Source organism: Taudactylus pleione, unplaced genomic scaffold (genome assembly GCF_031769625.1).
Source record: "Taudactylus pleione unplaced genomic scaffold, aTauple2 ptg001167l, whole genome shotgun sequence".
NCBI classification, from domain to species: Eukaryota; Metazoa; Chordata; class Amphibia; order Anura; family Myobatrachidae; genus Taudactylus; species Taudactylus pleione.
This window is the reverse complement of record NW_028285568.1, coordinates 339729-358644: the sequence shown is the minus strand read 5'-3', so window position 1 is coordinate 358644 and position 18916 is coordinate 339729. Positions and strand designations below refer to the sequence as shown.

General features: G+C 44.3%; 1 protein-coding gene across 4 annotated transcripts in view; it reads right to left on the bottom strand.

The window, feature by feature from the left end:
- Nucleotides 1–16722: 16722 nt before the first annotated feature.
- The window catches only part of CC2D1B (coiled-coil and C2 domain containing 1B), a 160997-nt gene continuing 158803 nt past the window's right edge, over nt 16723–18916 (bottom strand). For all 4 annotated transcript variants that reach the window (XM_088462248.1, XM_088462249.1, XM_088462250.1 and 1 more), the window contains one exon: nt 16723–17691. In XM_088462248.1, coding sequence (XP_088318374.1) covers nt 17689–17691 — 3 coding nt within the window. In that variant the 3' untranslated portion in view covers nt 16723–17688. The remainder of the gene's footprint in view (nt 17692–18916) is intronic.

Genomic DNA, 18916 nt, shown 5'->3' with positions numbered 1-18916 from the left:
CTGGTATTACACTATCCTCAGGACTTGCTACATCAGGACCTGGGGATCTATGTGATGAGGGCAGAGCCAAATCTAATAATCACCCTGAATATTCTATAACAGACAGTTATACCATATAGATCTCTCTTTTCTGCCACCACCCGTGGTAAATACACAAAAGGGCCACAGGTCCCCTAACAATATCAAAACTGGGCAAACTCGGCAACACAAACTACCACAGTCATTTGGTCTTCCCCTGCTTCTAGCAATACATAATAGTGTTAGCTTAACCCCAGCGATCTAATCGCTTCCTCAAAGCCTGGGTTCTGGAACATTTATTATAAAGGAATACTTTATGCTGCTGCTCCAACTACTGTACCTCCGCCGGCGCCGCAACAACAGAAAGTGGTCCGGTAATTACGGAGGCGCCAGCGGGGCTCTGCTAGCTGCTTCACTGGGGAGCCAGGGCTGCAGCTGGACAGAGTACAGGTGATTCCCCGCTTTGTGCAGTCATTACCTCCGGCGGTGGAGACCTGCCGGAGGACACTGCAGTGGGGCAACTGCTTTGTCCTCTCCCCCACTAGACCACTGGGGCAGCTAAGTGTCGGGACCATGTAGAGGCTGGCGGCACCCGGCAGTTGATGCAGCAGCGGGGAGGTTCCCATGGCAGCCTCTCCCCCAGCTCAGAACGTGAACCCTCACAAGAAGTTTCCCGCCTCTGAGCTGCTCCTCCTGCGGCCCCTGTGCTGGTTACTTGCAGATCCTGCTGAACGAGCCCACTATGTCGGTACCCCCTATGCATCCTTCTTGGATGGAGGTTCAGAATATGACACGTCTGCCGCCTATCAGCAAATGTTACAAGCGGACAGACCATTAGCCACCAAACCACATCCTCTGACTTTATCATCCTCGTAGTTCACCCAGCTTTCGGATTTTGACGCCTCATCTGAGGAGGCAGATGATACACAAAGTTCTCTCCCTGAGTCGCCCTCGGGTGAGGAGGACAGTCATTCAACAGTGGATGTCCCTTCTTTAGTGAGGGCGGTTAAATCAATCCTGAAAATAGAGGCTGATAAATCGTCACCTAAACCTAAACCCCAGATGTTTAAACGTCAAAAGGTGGTTAGGGCTGAATTACCTCAATCAGAACAGCTCACTGAGCTCATGGGAGAAGCTCGGAGTACTCCTGGCAAACAATTCCAGGTCCCAAAAAGACTAGCGTCTTAGTACACTCACCAGTAGAGAGAGGACAAAACGTGGGAAGTCCATCCCACTGTTAATTCACATATGGCATGCTTTTACAGTCTACATCCTCCCTTAAGGATGCCACGGATAGAAGACTTCGCTACCCAGGCCGCGGCCATAGTTGGCTAAGTCTATCGAAGGATGGACAGAGGCACTGGAAAGACAGCCTGCCATCAGACGCTACCAGGGAATGACTGGCCTACATCTCCCATATTTAGGAAGCAACCTCTTATTTGGGAGAAGCTGCAACCTCGGTAGTCGCCCACTGGGTCCTTTGGCTACGGTCCTGAAAAGTGGACACTGAATACAAGAAGGCCCTTAAATTCTTACCCTTCTCTGGAGACAGGCTGTTCGACGAAGAGTTGGATAAAATAGTGGTTACCGTGGTAGCCTCAAAACCTGCCTTTCTGCCATCAATAGCTGCTCCAGAGCCTAGGCCGTTCTTTTTTCGGTCCTTTCGCCCTCAGGGTAAGGCAAAAGGACAGTCCTTTCTCAGGCAACCTAATTCTCACAAGACCACCAAGCCGTGATCCAAGTAGTCTTTGTCGTCAGACTTGGAAGCTAGTCGTCTGGCTGACTAACCCACCGCCTGAAGGGGCGGGCCTCCTCCTGGGGGAATTTGCTGACTCTTCATGTCAAACAACAGACGCCTGAATCTGAGAAGTGGTCTCTCAGGGGTACGCTCACCTTTCTGAAGCGTCTTCCCCAGCAATTTTTTGTACAGGTTCCCCATCACACCCTATCAAAGCCATTCGTTGAGGAACTGGTTTTTATTCCACTCTCTTTTGGTTCATAAGCCGAACGGGTCTCATCAGCCTATTCTGGATCTCAAATCCCTCAACAAATTTATCCGAGTGCCCAAGTTCCGCTTGGAAACTCTACATTCAATTGTCCCAGCATTGGAGCCTGGGGATTTCATGGTTTCTCTGGACATTCAGGATGCATACCTGCATGTGCCTATTACTCCAACCCACCAACTGTTCCTACGGTTTGCTGTTCTCCACCAACATTACCAGTTTTGGGCGCAGCACTTTGGTCTATCAACGGCCCCTCGGGTCTTTACTAAAAAAAAAAAAAAAAAAATGGCAGTTATGGCGGCCCACCTCAGGGAGTCAGAAATCTGCCATACCTAGACTACCTATTAATCTTGGCACAGTCACAGGCTGTGTTACAACGCCATCTTCAGCTGACCATGGACTGCCTGCAAACACATGGCTGGCTCTTTAATTGGAACAAAAAAGTCTTCCCTTTCTCCGACACAGCGGATGGCACATCTGGGGGCACTCCTGGATTTTCGAAAACAAAGGATCTTTCAGCCAGCGGACAATATTTTGACACTGCACTTGCGTGTGCGCAACTTGCTACACAATCAAAGGATATCCATTCACTCATCAATGCAGATCCATGGTATCCACCTTCGATATGGTGGAATACACCCAAGGTCCACTCCAGGCCCCTTCAACAACTGATCCTCTCCCAGTGGAACGAGCAGTATCATTTGATCTGGTCCCAGACAATTCTTCTCTCGAGAGGTTCGGCTTTCCCTCTCATGGTGGCTGCAGACATCCCATTTGGACACGGGTCGCCCCTTCTGAATTCCAAATTGGGAGCTTCTCACTACAGATGCCAGCCTTCGCGCATGGGGCGCAGTAAATGTTCATCATACCTTTCAGGGACAGTGGACAACCCAGGAAAGTCGCCTGCCCATAAACATTCTGGAGCTTCAAGCAGTGTGCAGAGATTTTCTCCGGGGCAGGCTGGTCCAAATCCAGTCCAACAACGCGACTGCGGTAGCCTACCTCAACCATCAGAGAGGCACACAAAGTTGGGCAGCCATGCTGGAAGTGGCAAACATCCTGATCTGAGCCAAATGTCATATCCCAGCAATCTCGGCAATGTTCATCCCCGGAGTCCTCAACTGGGAAGCGGACTTCCTAAGCCGTCAGAACATGCACGCCGGAGAGTGGGCTTTCCACCCGGATGTCTTTCAACTCCTCGTGGACAAATGGAGCCTACCAGAAGTAGACCTCATGGCCTCACGTCACAACCACAAGGTTCCCAGGTACGGGTCCAGGACCAGACACTCCTCAGCCGCCTTCGTGGATGCTCTGGCAGGGAGTTGGGACTTCAATCTCGCACACCTCTTTCCTCCGATCTCCCCCCTCCCATGGGTTCTCCGAAAGTTCAAACAAAAAGGCGGTGATACTAATAGCTCCAGCCTGGCCCAGGCATCTTTGGTTCACCAACCTATGGAGTCTCTCCATAGACACTCCTTTTCCACTTCCCCTACGGCAGGATCTGGTAGCGCAGGACCCTTGCCTGCACCCGGACCTACTTAGTCTGTCTTTGACTGCGTGGCTCTTGAGTCATCCCTCTTATGTGCCAAGGGTTTCTCTCGCTCTGTGGTCCTGACTATGCTCAGGGCACGTAAGCGTTCCTCAGCCCGCATCTATTACAGAGTTTGGTACTCTTACTTTCAATGGTACTCTCCCAGGTGCTTGCCTTTCTCCAGGCTGGGTTGGACCTCGGCCTCCCTTAAAGTTCATGTTTTTCCAGATCAGTCTGGTTCCAGCGAAGGATCGTTCCCCTTTTTGAAGACTGAGAACATCCTAGGGAGGCTTTGTCTTTCTGTTGGCCCCAAAGGATTTGTCCTTGGTTCTCCGGGCTCTACAGGCTTCTCTGTTTGAACCTCTGGACTCAGTAGACCTCAAGTGGCTGACGGCTCCTGCCTGCAGAGTATCTGATTTGGCAGCGCTCTCCGGACGCTCCCCCTACTTGATCTTTCGTCCGGTCAGAGCTGTCCTCCGTACCTAGGCTGGTTACTTTTGTAAAGTGGTATCCCGGTTCCATTTCAATTAAGAGATTGTGGTTCTGGTCTTCCAGTGCTTGGACCTCTCTGCAGGTAGTTCATGCTCTTCGGATCCACGTGGATCGTACCAAATCCTTGAGGAAATCAGACTCTTGTTTTGTGTTTTCTATGGCTTTCACAGGCGAGGCTGGTCAGCTTTCAAACAGACTGGCTCATTGTCATGCAGAGCCAATCTCTCAGGCCTACACGCAAGCTGGTCCTCCTGTTTCAAATAAGATTACAGCACATTCTGGGGGTGTGGCTTGGACGCTGAGGAGGAAGGCAGCATGGTGCTGGAGCTCCATTTCATATAGCGCCACAGCACCATCTCCCACTGTGCTGCCCCTACCCCTGGGCCAGTCCCGTAGCCTACATACTATCTAAGCCCCCCCCCCCCCGGGTGGGTGTTTCATCCGTCAGACGGGGTCTTGGACATCCGGGCGCGGAGACCTAGGAGCTTGCGGCCTGCAGCGGGGGAGACATCATGGAAGTGGATCCTGCCCTTGGCTCGTTGCTATTAAACACCGCCGCCTCTTCCATCGCGGGACTCTAGCTCCGGCCTGCTGCCGCCTGTCTGGTCACGCGGGGACCCGCCTCAGCATGGGTCATTCGCTTGGGAGTGTGATGCAGAGTAGAAGACTGAGTCCTCTGGAGAGGAGCTCCTGTGCGCTCTGGGCGCCATCTTGACGCTGATCATCACTGGATTCTCAGCACAGTTCCCAGCGCTTCCTTCTATCACATTTCAAAGTGACATTTTACTATTATCACTACCTGAATGTCCGACAGTGACTCTTAGATAATAACATAATTGCACTAGGATTCCCAGGTTAATGGTCACTTAACGGAGGAGCTACGTTGCAGCCCCGGTGTCCAGCTTTACAAAATCGATAGCGGCCCCTAACACAGCACAGCTCACAGTCTCAAAAGAGGAGAGGGGTCTGGCACCAGATAGAGCGCTCTGATCCTTCTCGAAGGTAGCCTAAACAACAGAGCGCCCGCTCTGAGAAGTGGAGAACTGAAACCAACATGGCCGCTGCCTCTGAGACGCAGGACAGCATTACAGATGTCGCTGCAGACTCTGCTACTTCTCAGCCTGCTTCTCCCGCTCCAGACCATCAGGATAGCCCTGTTACATATGGAGAGGTGGTTAAAGCGATCCAGGAGGCTATGGGCCCTATTACGGACACTCATTCAGTTACACTGACACAAGCAGCTTCAGACATAAAATCCCAGGTTACACAAATCTCACAGAGAGTTCTGGCTGGGGCCATGTTCCATGATGTAGAGGAACTAAAAACTACTACAGCATCTACAGAAATCCCAATACCAGGTTGTAATTAAGCTTGATGATCTTGAAAACAGATCAAGAAGAAACAACTTTTGCATCACTGGATTACCCGAATCCCTTAAAAGGTACAGAGCTGACCCCATTTCTTCAGTCGTCCCTGCCTGATTTACTAAATATAACAGAGGTGTGCTCTGATATGGTGGTGGAAAGGGCGCATAGAGTTGGCCCAGTGCGGGACTCTAGAGATACTAGACCACGTGTGGTCATTCTTAGATGCTTGAAGTTTCTCCATAAAGACGCCATTTGGAATGCCTCATGAAGACAGGTGATCTTCAGTGGGAAGGATCGAAGTTCTGCATATTTCAGGATTACTCTGCAGAGGTGACGCACAAGAAAGGATTTCTCCACGCTTTGCTCCAGTTTATACAGAGCTAACAGCAAGGGGCTGCTCCACTATACACCCAGCAAGGGGCTGCTCCGCCATACACCCAGCAAGGGGCTGCTCCGCCATACGCCCAGCAAGGGGCTGCTCCGCCATACGCCCAGCAAGGGGCTGCTCCGCCATACGCCCTGCAAGGGGCTGCTCCGCCATACGCCCAGCAAGGGGCTGCTCCGGTATACGCCCAGCAAGGCTGCAGTCATTTGACGGAGAAACCTTTAAGGACTTCACTTCCGTAGCTGATGCTAATATTTTTCTAACTGAAGAAATGGCGTCTACTTCTGCGCATGACCCGTGAAATTACTGGGGCAGTTACGTGAGGAACAATTAGTCTGTAATTCAATTTAACTTACACTTCTACGATTATATGTTTTTGAATCCGAATAAGTATATAACAGGTGCGTAGTTAGGTGTAACTTCATGCTGTTGTGTTTTCAGATGTTCCTAATCCTTTCCCATCAAAATGACAATGAGAAATACTGTTATGTGATAAGGAAATGTTATTTTATGTTATGCTGTGTGATATGTAAATGTTTCTATATGCCGATGTATGCTGAGCGCATACCTAAATCATTTGGAAGATGTTACTGCAATCGGATACGCCGAAAGTTCGTATTCGCTTACCCTTTAGGGTGTTCCGATCCCCTTACAGCTTTTCCCCTCATGTGTCTCCTGTCTGTTTTATGATTCATTATCTATGGTATATTCTGCATGATGATGATAACATGGCTCAGTCGTTACTACATTCTCTATATAGATCATTAGGACTAGTCCTTTATATGGCACTTGGAATGTAGGTGGGATCAACTCCCTGATTAAAAGGAAGAAGATCCTCTTGTATCTGAGAACTCAAATTGGATGTTGTTTTCTTGCAGGAGGCGAATCTCCTCCCTCCCGAAGTGGTTAAATTAAACATGCTAGGCTGGTCGGTTCTGGTGCCCGCTACGTATACCTACAGGGCTAGTGGTGTAGTCAGTTTAGTTAATAAAAACCTCCATACCACTCTCCACTCAACCACTACTGACGCACATGGTCGCTATGTTCAGGCATATAAAGGATACCAATCTCAGGGAGGACACATCCGTAATAACAACCGGGATTGATGGATGTGTGGAGGGCGTGCCATCCTACAGACTGGGATTTTACGTGCCCATCTGCGGCTCATGGCACCCTTTCACGCATCGACTACCTATTGCTTTCTGATTGCTTGTTCTCTAGGGTGTTAAATTCTAAATTTGAACCAATGCATATAACTGATCACGCTTTATGTTGGATGAAAATCACGGTTACCACCGATAAAGATCCTATTCGCCAGTGGCGCTTTCCATCCTATTTGTCTAGTTCCATAAAGTTCCTGTGACATAGGTGATAGGCAGCGGGTTCCTGTCCTCCCCATTCTGTATAGAGAGAGGTAAACGCCACGGATGTCCATTGTCGCCTTTACTTTTTGCGCTGGCTCTGGAGCCCCTGGCGATCACCCTTCAAGATTCCTAGCTCTTTATTGGGATTGTAGTGGGTAAAATGGAGACTAAAATGGCGCTGTTCGCAGACGGCATGCTCTTATTTATAAAAAAATGAAGGTGTACCTGCGCGATCTCCTTAGTTGTAATGGGAAACAGGGAGGGAAAGAAAAAGGGTGGGGGGGGGTTAGAAAATGGCAGAGTAAATGGAAAACAATGTTAGGTTTGGTGTAACTCTTTGGCTGCCACAGACCTTAGTGATCCCTTCCTGAATCACTAGGATATAAACATAATTAGCGGATGGGGTCTTGAAGGGCGCACAGATGGTATTTAAGGCAAATTAGGTGTTTGTTTCTTAAAACTAAATATATAGGAAATAATCAACATTTAAATTTGAACGTATTTAATATGTAATAAATTGTATATATAAATTAAAATAATAGCATGAATAAATAATATTTAGACGTGCATGGGTATAAAATGAAATGGGCAACAGTTTAACAGATGTGGATGTAACACAATTAAGAAAAAGAAAACAATTAAAACACTGATAGATTCGTTTGCAAAAATTTAAATAGAATAAAATTCGATAGGTGCACACAGGTTAATGTAATATCCTTAAAAATAAGGGAAGTTCCTTAAGAATGAACTCTGCATACCAGGAAAATTGCATGTAAATGAATCCGTGAAAAACTTGTCCTGGGGTGCGCGCACCTCCTACCTTACTCTATGCTGCTGTTCCAGCTGGTAAGGGTGGTTTATTCTCATTATGGTACCGTTGCTGCAGTAAACTATATTACCCAGTCCTGGTTGGTTCCTATGTTCAGTGGCTGTAAACCTTGCGGATGAATCAGAACAGCGGGGTGATGGTTGCGGCGGCTATTGCCGTCAGAGCGGTCCCGTCCGGCAGAGCTCTTGCCTCGCAGTCGGCCTCTCTGCTCCCGTGATTCCTGTGTGATCTCAGCTTCCATAATGAATTGTGAACTATTGCTTATTAGGTGTGGGGTAGGTGTGTCCAACGCGGTTCTCCCTGTCGGGCTTCGTCAGGGACAGTGATCCATGCTGTTGGTGTCTTCTTGTTCATTTAAATAGTTGCTTCTAATTGTATCCAGCTGCTAATTATTAGCTCCTAAATGAGAGTGACTGAGCTTTATGCTGCTGAGATCCCCGGCAATAAATGTCTGTTAAGGGAATTAGGTCCCAGCAAATGAAATAAAACAATTTTGTTCAAGGGTGCTGATATGAAGACATTTAGAAGTAGATGTTCTAAGTAAATCGCTGACTAAAATAAAGACACTTACAGACAAAATGGGACAGGGAAAGTGCATATGATGATCTGATAGAAATGTATATCTACCAAATTGCTATTAGTCTAAAAAGGTTAGAATGAGGAAGGAAAGAACAAAAATGTAGTGTTGCTAGAGTTCTTATATATTCATTGTTTATTCGTTTAGGTTCCCTTTCTTTCTTCTCCTTGTTCCCTCCAGGGATTATCCTTTAAATGTGATATGTGTATGTTCCAAAATTAAATGAATAGATAAGTAAAAATTATGAAACGAAATAATGAATGCTTATAAACATTGGGCAATTCCCAAGTTTGGATTTAAAAGGAGTATTCTAATATGTATTAAGCAGGTTCTTCGGTGAATAGTCTGTAGTTTGGAGAAAGGGGGCTCTTCTTACATCACGGAATAAATTAGCTTAATATAGGGTTACATTGCCTTATTTATATCTAATCCCATTGGATCTGTTCCGGCAATTATTTCTTTAATTGATGACTTTGGTGCATTTGCTGGATACAAAGTAAATTATTCTAAATCTGAATTTCTACCTTTGTCAGGGGATGTAGCAGGGATTAGCCTGCACCCAGTATGGTCCCTGTTCCCAGTTGTTACAACACTGGGAACACTGGGCACTGACATATCTAGGAATTCGGATCCCTTAGACTTTAACTGATTTATACACTTAACTTTAAACCCATTCTGAAAAATATTTCTAAGTTATTATCTGGATGAATGAATCTGCCTCTGTGTCTACTGCGCAGAACCACGGTAATGAAGAGTAAATCTTTTCCCAAGTTGTCCTATTTATTACAAATTCTTCCCCTGAGACTTGCAAAAAAGGATTCATCTCATGTGCACTCATATACTAACCTGCACCTGCCTCGTTCGGAGGGAGGGGTGATCTACCTGATCTACAATCATTTAGAAGGGTAACATTTGTCAGATATATATTGGACGGGTTTCGGTGTCGATCCATTTTTCTGAATTATGACCTAGAGGTTTTCTCCATTTTCACCCCGTGCGCTGCGTCACTCCCCCAGGGAAGATAAACCTGTTCAGATATTCTCTAGTAGTTTATTTGTTTTTAAATCAAGTATTTTTTATTTAAAGTTTTGAAAATACACACAATAAAAAATAATAATAAAAGCAAGTGCGGCATGTACGAAAAGTGCTTTGTCTGTATGTATATGCCACAAAATGTCAAGTATAAGGTATAGTCATATTATTTAGGATATACATACGAGTACCGAAGGCGCCATTCGGGTTCCCAAAGTAGGAGCCAGAGACCGAGAACAATAAGAGGTGCATAAAAAATATCCCACCATAAGACTGACCACACCTGCAAAAATAATAAACAAATACACCCAAAGCAAAGCTACCCTATAACCCCCCCCCCCCCCCTGTATCGCCTAACTCGGGTATACCTGGATCCCACATTACCCTCCCCCCTAACTAAACTAATCTCCCTCCCCCCGACTGGAAGGAAAGATATTCGGATAAGTGACTGGGGCAAAAACACAACAATGGCCAAATCCAGGACGACGCGGCCGGCTCCTCCCATAAACTACGTTCCCGCATTTCCACACAATGACTGGAAATATATAAAGAAATACTGAAATATAATAGAGCACCTTATATATACAGTACGTAATCTAACAGAGAAACTACCTTTACCAGGTAAGCAGGGTAATCCCATAAAATAGACAGAAGCTTAGAAATAGCCACAGCAAAATATATATAGAACAGAATATGTAGATATAGCAGGAGTCTCGTATAACAAACATATAACCAAATAAAATATAATAATCACAAATGATATTAAATGACATACAAATATGTGATATAAAGGATATATATATAAGAAGTACTAGGCAATTACAGAAGAATCTTCAAATATACTATGGCAGGTCATAGCTTACTAACAACTTGCATATATCAACTGGGAAGGTAAAATAATAGATTGATGCTGATCAGTCCGGCCAAGCTTCGGCCCCCTGTGAAAATGCACCAAAATGCGCAGTCCCGTTCCAGCACGCCCGAAAACCGACAGGGAAGTACATAAAATATAACCGCAGCAAGTCCTGGAACCACGGCAGACCCCACAGGGTTAAACATCTGAACTTGCTAATGCAGAGACATATGGAAGGAGAAATATATGAACCGATTTTCTTCAAATTGAGGTGTCTGAATCTCCATTCTTTGATCCTGCAGTTCACACTCCGTCTCCTTCCGGGGTTTCCAAGGGATACAGCAGGAAGCAAGAATATTCATTTGTAGATCCCCAACTTTGCTGATAAGTCTATGGGCAGAGGCATTGATAGCTTGTAGTTGTAGAGAGGCCTCCATGTTTGTTTTGTACAGGTGATGATAGCTCCTATACCCGGTCCTTGCTGATTTCTGCTGTGTAGATAGAGGCTGGGGTGAGGCCCACACAAGAATGATATGACCAAGGATTACAGTGTAGGCAATCTTACAGAGACACTGTCCCTCCACATGTACCCAGGATCCAGCAACCCTAGTGAAGCAGGGCAGGGACTGTATTCAGCCTCCTCACCTAAAATGGCCACAGGACAGACTGACAGCTTGGTACAGTAAGGAGCCAGAGCATCCACCAGCAGCCACGACCGTCGGACCACACACACCGAGCACCAGACAATGAGGACTGCCGCAGACCAGACAGCACAAGAGTGCCAGGAACAGCATAAAGAGACACTGCCGGGACCTCAGCTAGGCCAGGATACTGTCTTCAGTGTCGGAGCTGGTAAGTATAATTAGCCGGCACGCAGGGGGACCAAACTACTTCCGGAGGTTCAGTGATATGTAATACACCTGTGGTTCAAGTTTCAGCCCAATACCACCAGGGGAACAGGATAAAACACGAATATTTAGCAGGAGCTCATGCAACCAGCTGCCTGCTCCGACCAGAGCCAAGCCATGCCCCCTAGTATTTAATTTGTTGATACATATTAATCCTGGAGGTATACTAATATTAAATTACAGAGGAACCCATGTTCTTCCAGGTTTACGACTTTTTGGGGAAACCCTGCATTTCTGCCGGGCCTACAAAATGCTTTGTATAAGGGGTGGAAGAAGGCTGGAATTGCATCAATTTTGGATGTTTTTGATCCGGGTGGGCTGTTCAGAAAATTGTTGGTAACAAAATTGTTGTGTGTGCAGCTTTAAAAAATCTGACAGATAATCGTTCAGAAAAAGACATTTAATCTATAAAGTGTAATGAACGATTTTTGTGAACTACAAGCGATTTTTGTTACTTCCCTTAATGAAAATCGTTCAGTTGGTCAGTAAGAATGAACTACAAACGGGAACGCGCATGAACGATAATCGTTATAACTCAGAAACTGAACGATTTTTTTCAACGATTGAACGATAACGATGTCGTTATAGTTAAATGGTTCAACAAATCATTACGTGTGTATACACCTTTAGACAGAGATTTTTTTATGAACCTGCAGATTAGACATTTCATCAGCTCATCCCCCAAGCCTGTGTCTGATGATGAGACACCTGACCCTATGCAGATTAGACATTTCATCAGCTCGTCCCCCAAGCCTATGTCTGATGAGGAGACACCTGACCCTGTGCAGATTAGACATTTCATCAGCTCATCCCCCAAGCCTGTGTCTGATGATGATGATGATGACACCTGACCCTGTGCAGATTAGACATTTCATCAGCTCGTCCCCCAAGCCTATGTCTGATGAGGAGACACCTGACCCTGTGCAGATTAGACATTTCATCAGCTCGTCCCCCAAGCCTATGTCTGATGATGAGACACCTGACCCTATGCAGATTAGACATTTCATCAGCTCATCCCCCAAGCCTATGTCTGATGATGAGACACCTGACCCTATGCAGATTAGTTTTTCCTTTTCTCATACCAGTGTTTATAGACTTAAACATTATAATTTGTATTTTAAGACTACAGAACGCTATAAACTTGTTGTACATTTAAAAGTTGGTCAAGTGATATTGTTGATCTTTCAAACGTAGATGTCCTACTAGATCATAATCCAATAAATATCTACATTCTGCTTCATTGCAGGAAACACAGAGCATTTATGTCACGGGCTCAGAGAGCTCATATGGTCCCAGGGGAAACTGTGGTTCCCTGCATTCTACATTTTGGACATTTACCAGTCTTTCACAATTTTTGGCAATGCGGGAAGATAGCCGTATTGTGGCAATGCGGGAAGATAGCCGTATTGTGGCAATGCGGGAAGATAGCCGTATTGTGGCAATGTGGGAAGATAGCCGTATTGTGGCAATGTGGGAAGATAGCCGTATTGTGGCAATGTGGGAAGATAGCCGTATTGTGGCAATGTGGGAAGATAGCCGCATTTTGGCAATGTGGGAAGATAGCCGCATTTTGGCAATGTGGGAAGATAGCCGTATTGTGGCAATGTGGGAAGATAGCCGCATTTTGGCAATGTGGGAAGATAGCCGTATTGTGGCAATGTGGGAAGATAGCCGCATTTTGGCATAAAATCATTAATTATATCAACATGATTTTCAAACTGAATCTCCCTAGAGACCCAATAGCATGTTTACTTGTACAATTTTCGGGATGGGACTTAGGTGTGTTGGGAAAAGAGATTATTCCTGTCTTAACAGTTATTCTCACTGTTGCGAAAAAGCTGATTATGAAATTCTGTATTAAGAGGTCTAGTCCCTCTCTAGCCGAGGTGAACAGTGTTCTTCGTGGTATATATTTTGAAAGACGAGCTACCATTCCTGATATAAAGGTATTACCAGATTTCACAAACAATGGGAACATTATATTTGGACAGACACATCTAGAGCTGCAAAGACACATTTATAAATTCTTTGAATCCACTGCTTGGTTTTTGTATAGATAATTGGAGTCTCAGGCCTCAGTGTCAGAAAGCAAAGATTTATTTTGTACACGAAATTTTGAAGAGTATTATACATATACCTCGGATGTAGGAAACATGCCATATGCACTTGTTTACGAATTGTCTCCCCCCCCCCACCCCACCCCCCTTTGTGTCTACCTCTGTACCCCCCCCGCTTATGTTCGTATTCTTTTGTATTTTTATATGTTAAAGAATCTGTATAGTATCTTTATGCAGCCAATGTATATATAGCTTTGATAAGACTTCGGAGATATGTATCATTATATATTTTGTTAACATTTTCTTGTAAAATGTAATAAAATGTTTTTGAAAAAAAGATTACAGCACGTTCTACTCACTCTGTGGGACCATTGTAGGCAGTTTGACGTGGCGCTTCGGCTGAACAATTGTACAAGGTGGCCACGTGGTCTTCCATCCACAGGTTCTACGCCTTTTACACCTTTGCCTCACAGGATGCTTCCTTTGGGTATCGGATTCTCCTTTCTGCTCAGTAGCATCCCCACCCTTAGGGAAAACTGCTTTAGGACATCCCCATGGGATCCCTGGATCCCTATGAACCCTGAAGAAGAAATTAAGAGTTATGGTAGACTTACCTTTGTTAACTATTTCTTGGAAGTCCTCTTGGTCACAGATTCCCTCATCTTTTGTGAGAGTTTCTTATGTAAATTGTTCTTCTCTCTCCTGACTTGGGCTTGTTTACAAATCTGTCTGCCTGTGGCTGGGGGCAGGGTATATGTGGAGGAGAAATGGTGCATCCTGGGAGCTATAACTTTGACCGTTTGGTTCCCGGATCACTCCAACCACACCCCCCATGGTATCCCTGTGCACCCTATGGACTTCAAAGAAATAGAGTTAACAAAGGTAAGTCTACCATAACTCTTAGTTATTACATCATCTATGTGGGTGAGAAATTAAGTTCCTGATGACTTGTTAAATTAACCGAGGCTCCATATCAGGACCGCTCATGTAACTTTTAACCAAAATACATATAACTGCACATAATTTCCCGTGTAGTAGCCACAGGAAATATGGTATATTCACATTAATCTCTATTATTTAAGCTATAATGAGTGTAAATACAACTGCGATGTGATTGTTTAGATACCTAATTTCTCTCAAATCATAAATCCTAAGTAATCTCAAATTACATCAGACCAGTGTGTAGATTTTAGGATTTTGGGAATTCCTAGCTAATATAGAAATATGAATTTTCTCTCAAAACAGATAAAATATGGTTGTATTCTTTCATCCTCTTAGCTGTCTAACCAAAAGATGTATTCCAAAAGCAATTTGTCTGTTTACCCCTGCTGTGTTAGGAAGCAGGCATCCCCACCTCATCTATATGCAGACCTAGAATTGGTAAACCTACAACCTTTGTCTATAAGTTAAATGCCTTTTCCAGCTCACATCATAAGGGATGTACATTTTTTTTATTGAAACTACACAGGACCACCCTTCAGACTTCCGGAGTGCGATTAACATTCTAATGAAAAACCTTCCATGTGCTCTACATTCAATCACCTCTGATATTATAACAAAACATAACACAAAAGCATTCATATTACCTTCCCTCAATGACCTTATATTTACAAAAAAAAAAAGTTCATACATACAGTTATTTAAGCAACAGTTGAGTTATTATTCATGGGATATATTTTCCTCTCTATAATGGGTAGCACAGATGCTGTAGTGGTTAGCATTACTACCTCACAGCACTGAGGTCGTAGGTTCGATTCTCACTATGAGTGAGTGATGTGACCCCTAGTGTGTGTGTGTGTGACCATGTGATGGGGAATATAGAGTGTAAGCACTGGGACAGGGAGTGATGTGACCCCTAGTGTGTGTGTGTGTGACCATGTGATGGGGAATATAGAGTGTAAGCACTGGGACAGGGAGTGATGTGACCCCTAGTGTGTATGTGTGTGACCATGTGATAGGGAATATAGAGTGTAAGCTGCACTGGGGCAGGGAGTGATGTGACCCCTAGTGTGTATGTGTGTGACCATGTGATGGGGAATATAGAGTGTAAGCACTGGGGCAGGGAGTGATGTGACCCCTAGTGTATATGTGTGTGACCATGTGATGAGAATATAGAGTGTAAGCACTGGGGCAGGGAGTGATGTGACCCCTAGTGTGTATGTGTGTGACCATGTGATGGGGAATATAGAGTGTAAGCACTGGGGCAGGGAGTGATGTGACCCCTAGTGTGTATATGTGTGACCATGTGATGGGGAATATAGAGTGTAAGCACTGGGGCAGGGAGTGATGTGACCCCTAGTGTGTATGTGTGTGACCATGTGATGAGGAATATAGAGTGTAAGCACTGGGGCAGGGAGTGATGTGACCCCTAGTGTGTATGTGTGTGACCATGTGATGGGGAATATAGAGTGTAAGCACTGGGGCAGGGAGTGATGTGATCCCTAGTGTGTATGTGTGTGACCATGTGATGGGGAATATAGAGTGTAAGCACTGGGGCAGGGAGTGATGTGACCCCTAGTGTGTATGTGTGTGACCATGTGATGGGGAATATAGAGTGTAAGCACTGGGACAGGGAGTGATGTGATCCCTAGTGTGTATGTGTGTGACCATGTGATGGGGAATATAGAGTGTAAGCAGTACTGGGGCAGGGAGTGATGTGACCCCTAGTGTGTATGTGTGTGACCATGTGATGGGGAATATAGAGTGTAAGCACTGGGGCAGGGAGTGATGTGACCCCTAGTGTGTATGTGTGTGACCATGTGATGGGGAATATAGAGTGTAAGCAGTACTGGGGCAGGGAGTGATGTGACCCCTAGTGTGTATGTGTGTGACCATGTGATGGGGAATATAGAGTGTAAGCAGTACTGGGGCAGGGAGTGATGTGACCCCTAGTGTGTATGTGTGTGACCATGTGATGGGGAATATAGAGTGTAAGCACTGGGGCAGGGAGTGATGTGATCCCTAGTGTGTATGTGTGTGACCATGTGATGGGGAATATAGAGTGTAAGCACTGGGGCAGGGGGTGATGTGACCCCTAGTGTGTATGTGTGTGACCATGTGATGGGGAATATAGAGTGTAAGCACTGGGGCAGGGACAGATGTGAATGGCTAAATATTCTCTGTAAAGCGCTGCGGAATTTGTGTGCGCTATATAAATAACTGGTAATAAAGAAATAATAATGCTGTAACATGCCTATAATCTCTACACCTGATTTTTAGCTAGCATTATTATTTTGTACCTGTGTGTATGAGCTCTAACCCTTGTCATGAATTTACTTTTTGGTTCAATTAAAACATCACACAGACTTAAAAGTACCACATTTTAATTTATTTAAATATACAGTAAGTACTATCGGCCAGGAAGATGACGAAGTAAAGGCTCCTATAACGGTCTCAACATGACGCTTTACACATTTCAAACCTTTAACAAAAGAATAAAAATAAAGAGACCTCCTGTGACCAGAGGGGGCTGCTTGTGCCTGAAGGGTTACTATGCAGATCATTTGCTTTTCTTAATAGTACATATAAAGCCTGTAATAAAGTAAAAGGTACACAGAACAGACAAAGCATTAGCTAGGGACATATTCAGTCATCTATTTCATTGGAATAAGTTAAAGGCACTTACAGGGAAAGGTTGTAAACCTTCCTCTTCCTGCCAGAGAGTCATTCCTGGCTGATCCTTCTAGTAACACGAGAGACTATACTAGATGGAGGTGAGGATTGTGACTCTGAGATGACCTTGGTCACCGAGCGCTGGTTACAGGGTCTTCCTGCGTCATCTTCATAGCACAAACCTCAGCCACCATATGCCGGAGATTATTAACCTGTAATATGATGGACCATTAGCTATAAATGCACACTGAGCTGTTGCAGTACAGATTGTGAGTACTTGTCATGTCAGCACCAGAAGCCAATACACAATCAAGATATTTGGGGTTTTATTGGTGTAAACCCTTTTCCAGGTGGAGCCACAACCTCAAAACCGCCAACAACTACTGCTGGGAGATTGGTTGTGTTACATTCTGATATCTGCTGGTCTCTGATGATCATAAAACAGATCCTCATTTACATTCAGCACATGAAAAGCCAGAGATTACGCAAGATTAATGCTAAGTTTATACAGTTCGTACGGTATAGCAGTCAGCGCAGCCTGAGGCCATATCTATGGACATTAATGTAATATTCTCTTATCCCAATGTCGCTGCGGTGCAGGAGATACTTTGGTACGTGACTCTTCTGTCCTGCAGAACCCTCGCTAAGCATCTTCATGACTCACTGAGAAGAAAAACAAAGACATTTATTAGCCCTAAATAAAATGAAAGTACTTTTGAATTTATTTCATTTTAACTTTCATGGTTGCAAAACCTGGGAAATATAATTTCAAACAAAAGTTACAAAGAAAATGTAAAAAACGCTTCCTAATACCCCCAGCCAGAAAAAGCTTTACCTCTAGAATGTATGTAATTACAGGTGATTCCGCACAGGTATAATAATGCCGGATACATAGATGAGAACCAACGTATATTAGTGTTAGAGTAGGATAAATTCTCTATATCAATTACACAGTGTTAGTGGCTCCCATGGAGAAATGTCATGAAAACATAATAGGGAGAGGGGCCGGACAGGAGGAAGAAAACCCCCTTTGAGGGCACTCTCATTGTAAATAATCTAAAACAACTTTTAATAATAATGTTTATATAAAATATTAAGCAAAATAATTCTAAGTACAAATATAGGAAGTGGTGTAGTCACACGTAGCGTCCATACATCTCTAATTAACACAAGAATTAAATATATGTATGTTAAAGTACTGCAATTAATGGTACCCCAAATAATAATTTATACAGTATTAGTACACAATACAACACAACAAATTGTTCTTCAACATTGCAATACAAAGTGTTCAGTGCTAATCTTCACATCATACATACACAATAGGTGTAACATGTCCAATCGTCTATATATCAAACTTTTCAGCAGATTTATGCAGATAATACATACATTGGTTATTATCACCATATAAATACAGCAGTGTACACAAAACATAGGAAGACACATATGCTCCTCTGTGTGCTGAGTATTGCTGGATGTATACATACATTGTATCACAGATTGCTGAGTATTGCTGGACGTACACATACATTATATTACAGATTGCTGAGTATTGCTGGATGTACACATACATTATATCACAGATTGCTGAGTATTGCTGGATGTACACATACATTATATTACAGATTGCTGTGTGCTGAGTATTGCTGGATGTACACATACATTATATCACAGATTGCTGAGTATTGCTGGATGTACACATACATTATATTACAGATTGCTGAGTATTGCTGGATGTACACATACATTATATCACAGATTGCTGAGTATTGCTGGATGTACACATACATTATATCACAGATTGCTGAGTATTGCTGGATGTACACATACATTATATTACAGATTGCTGTGTGCTGAGTATTGCTGGATGTACACATACATTATATTA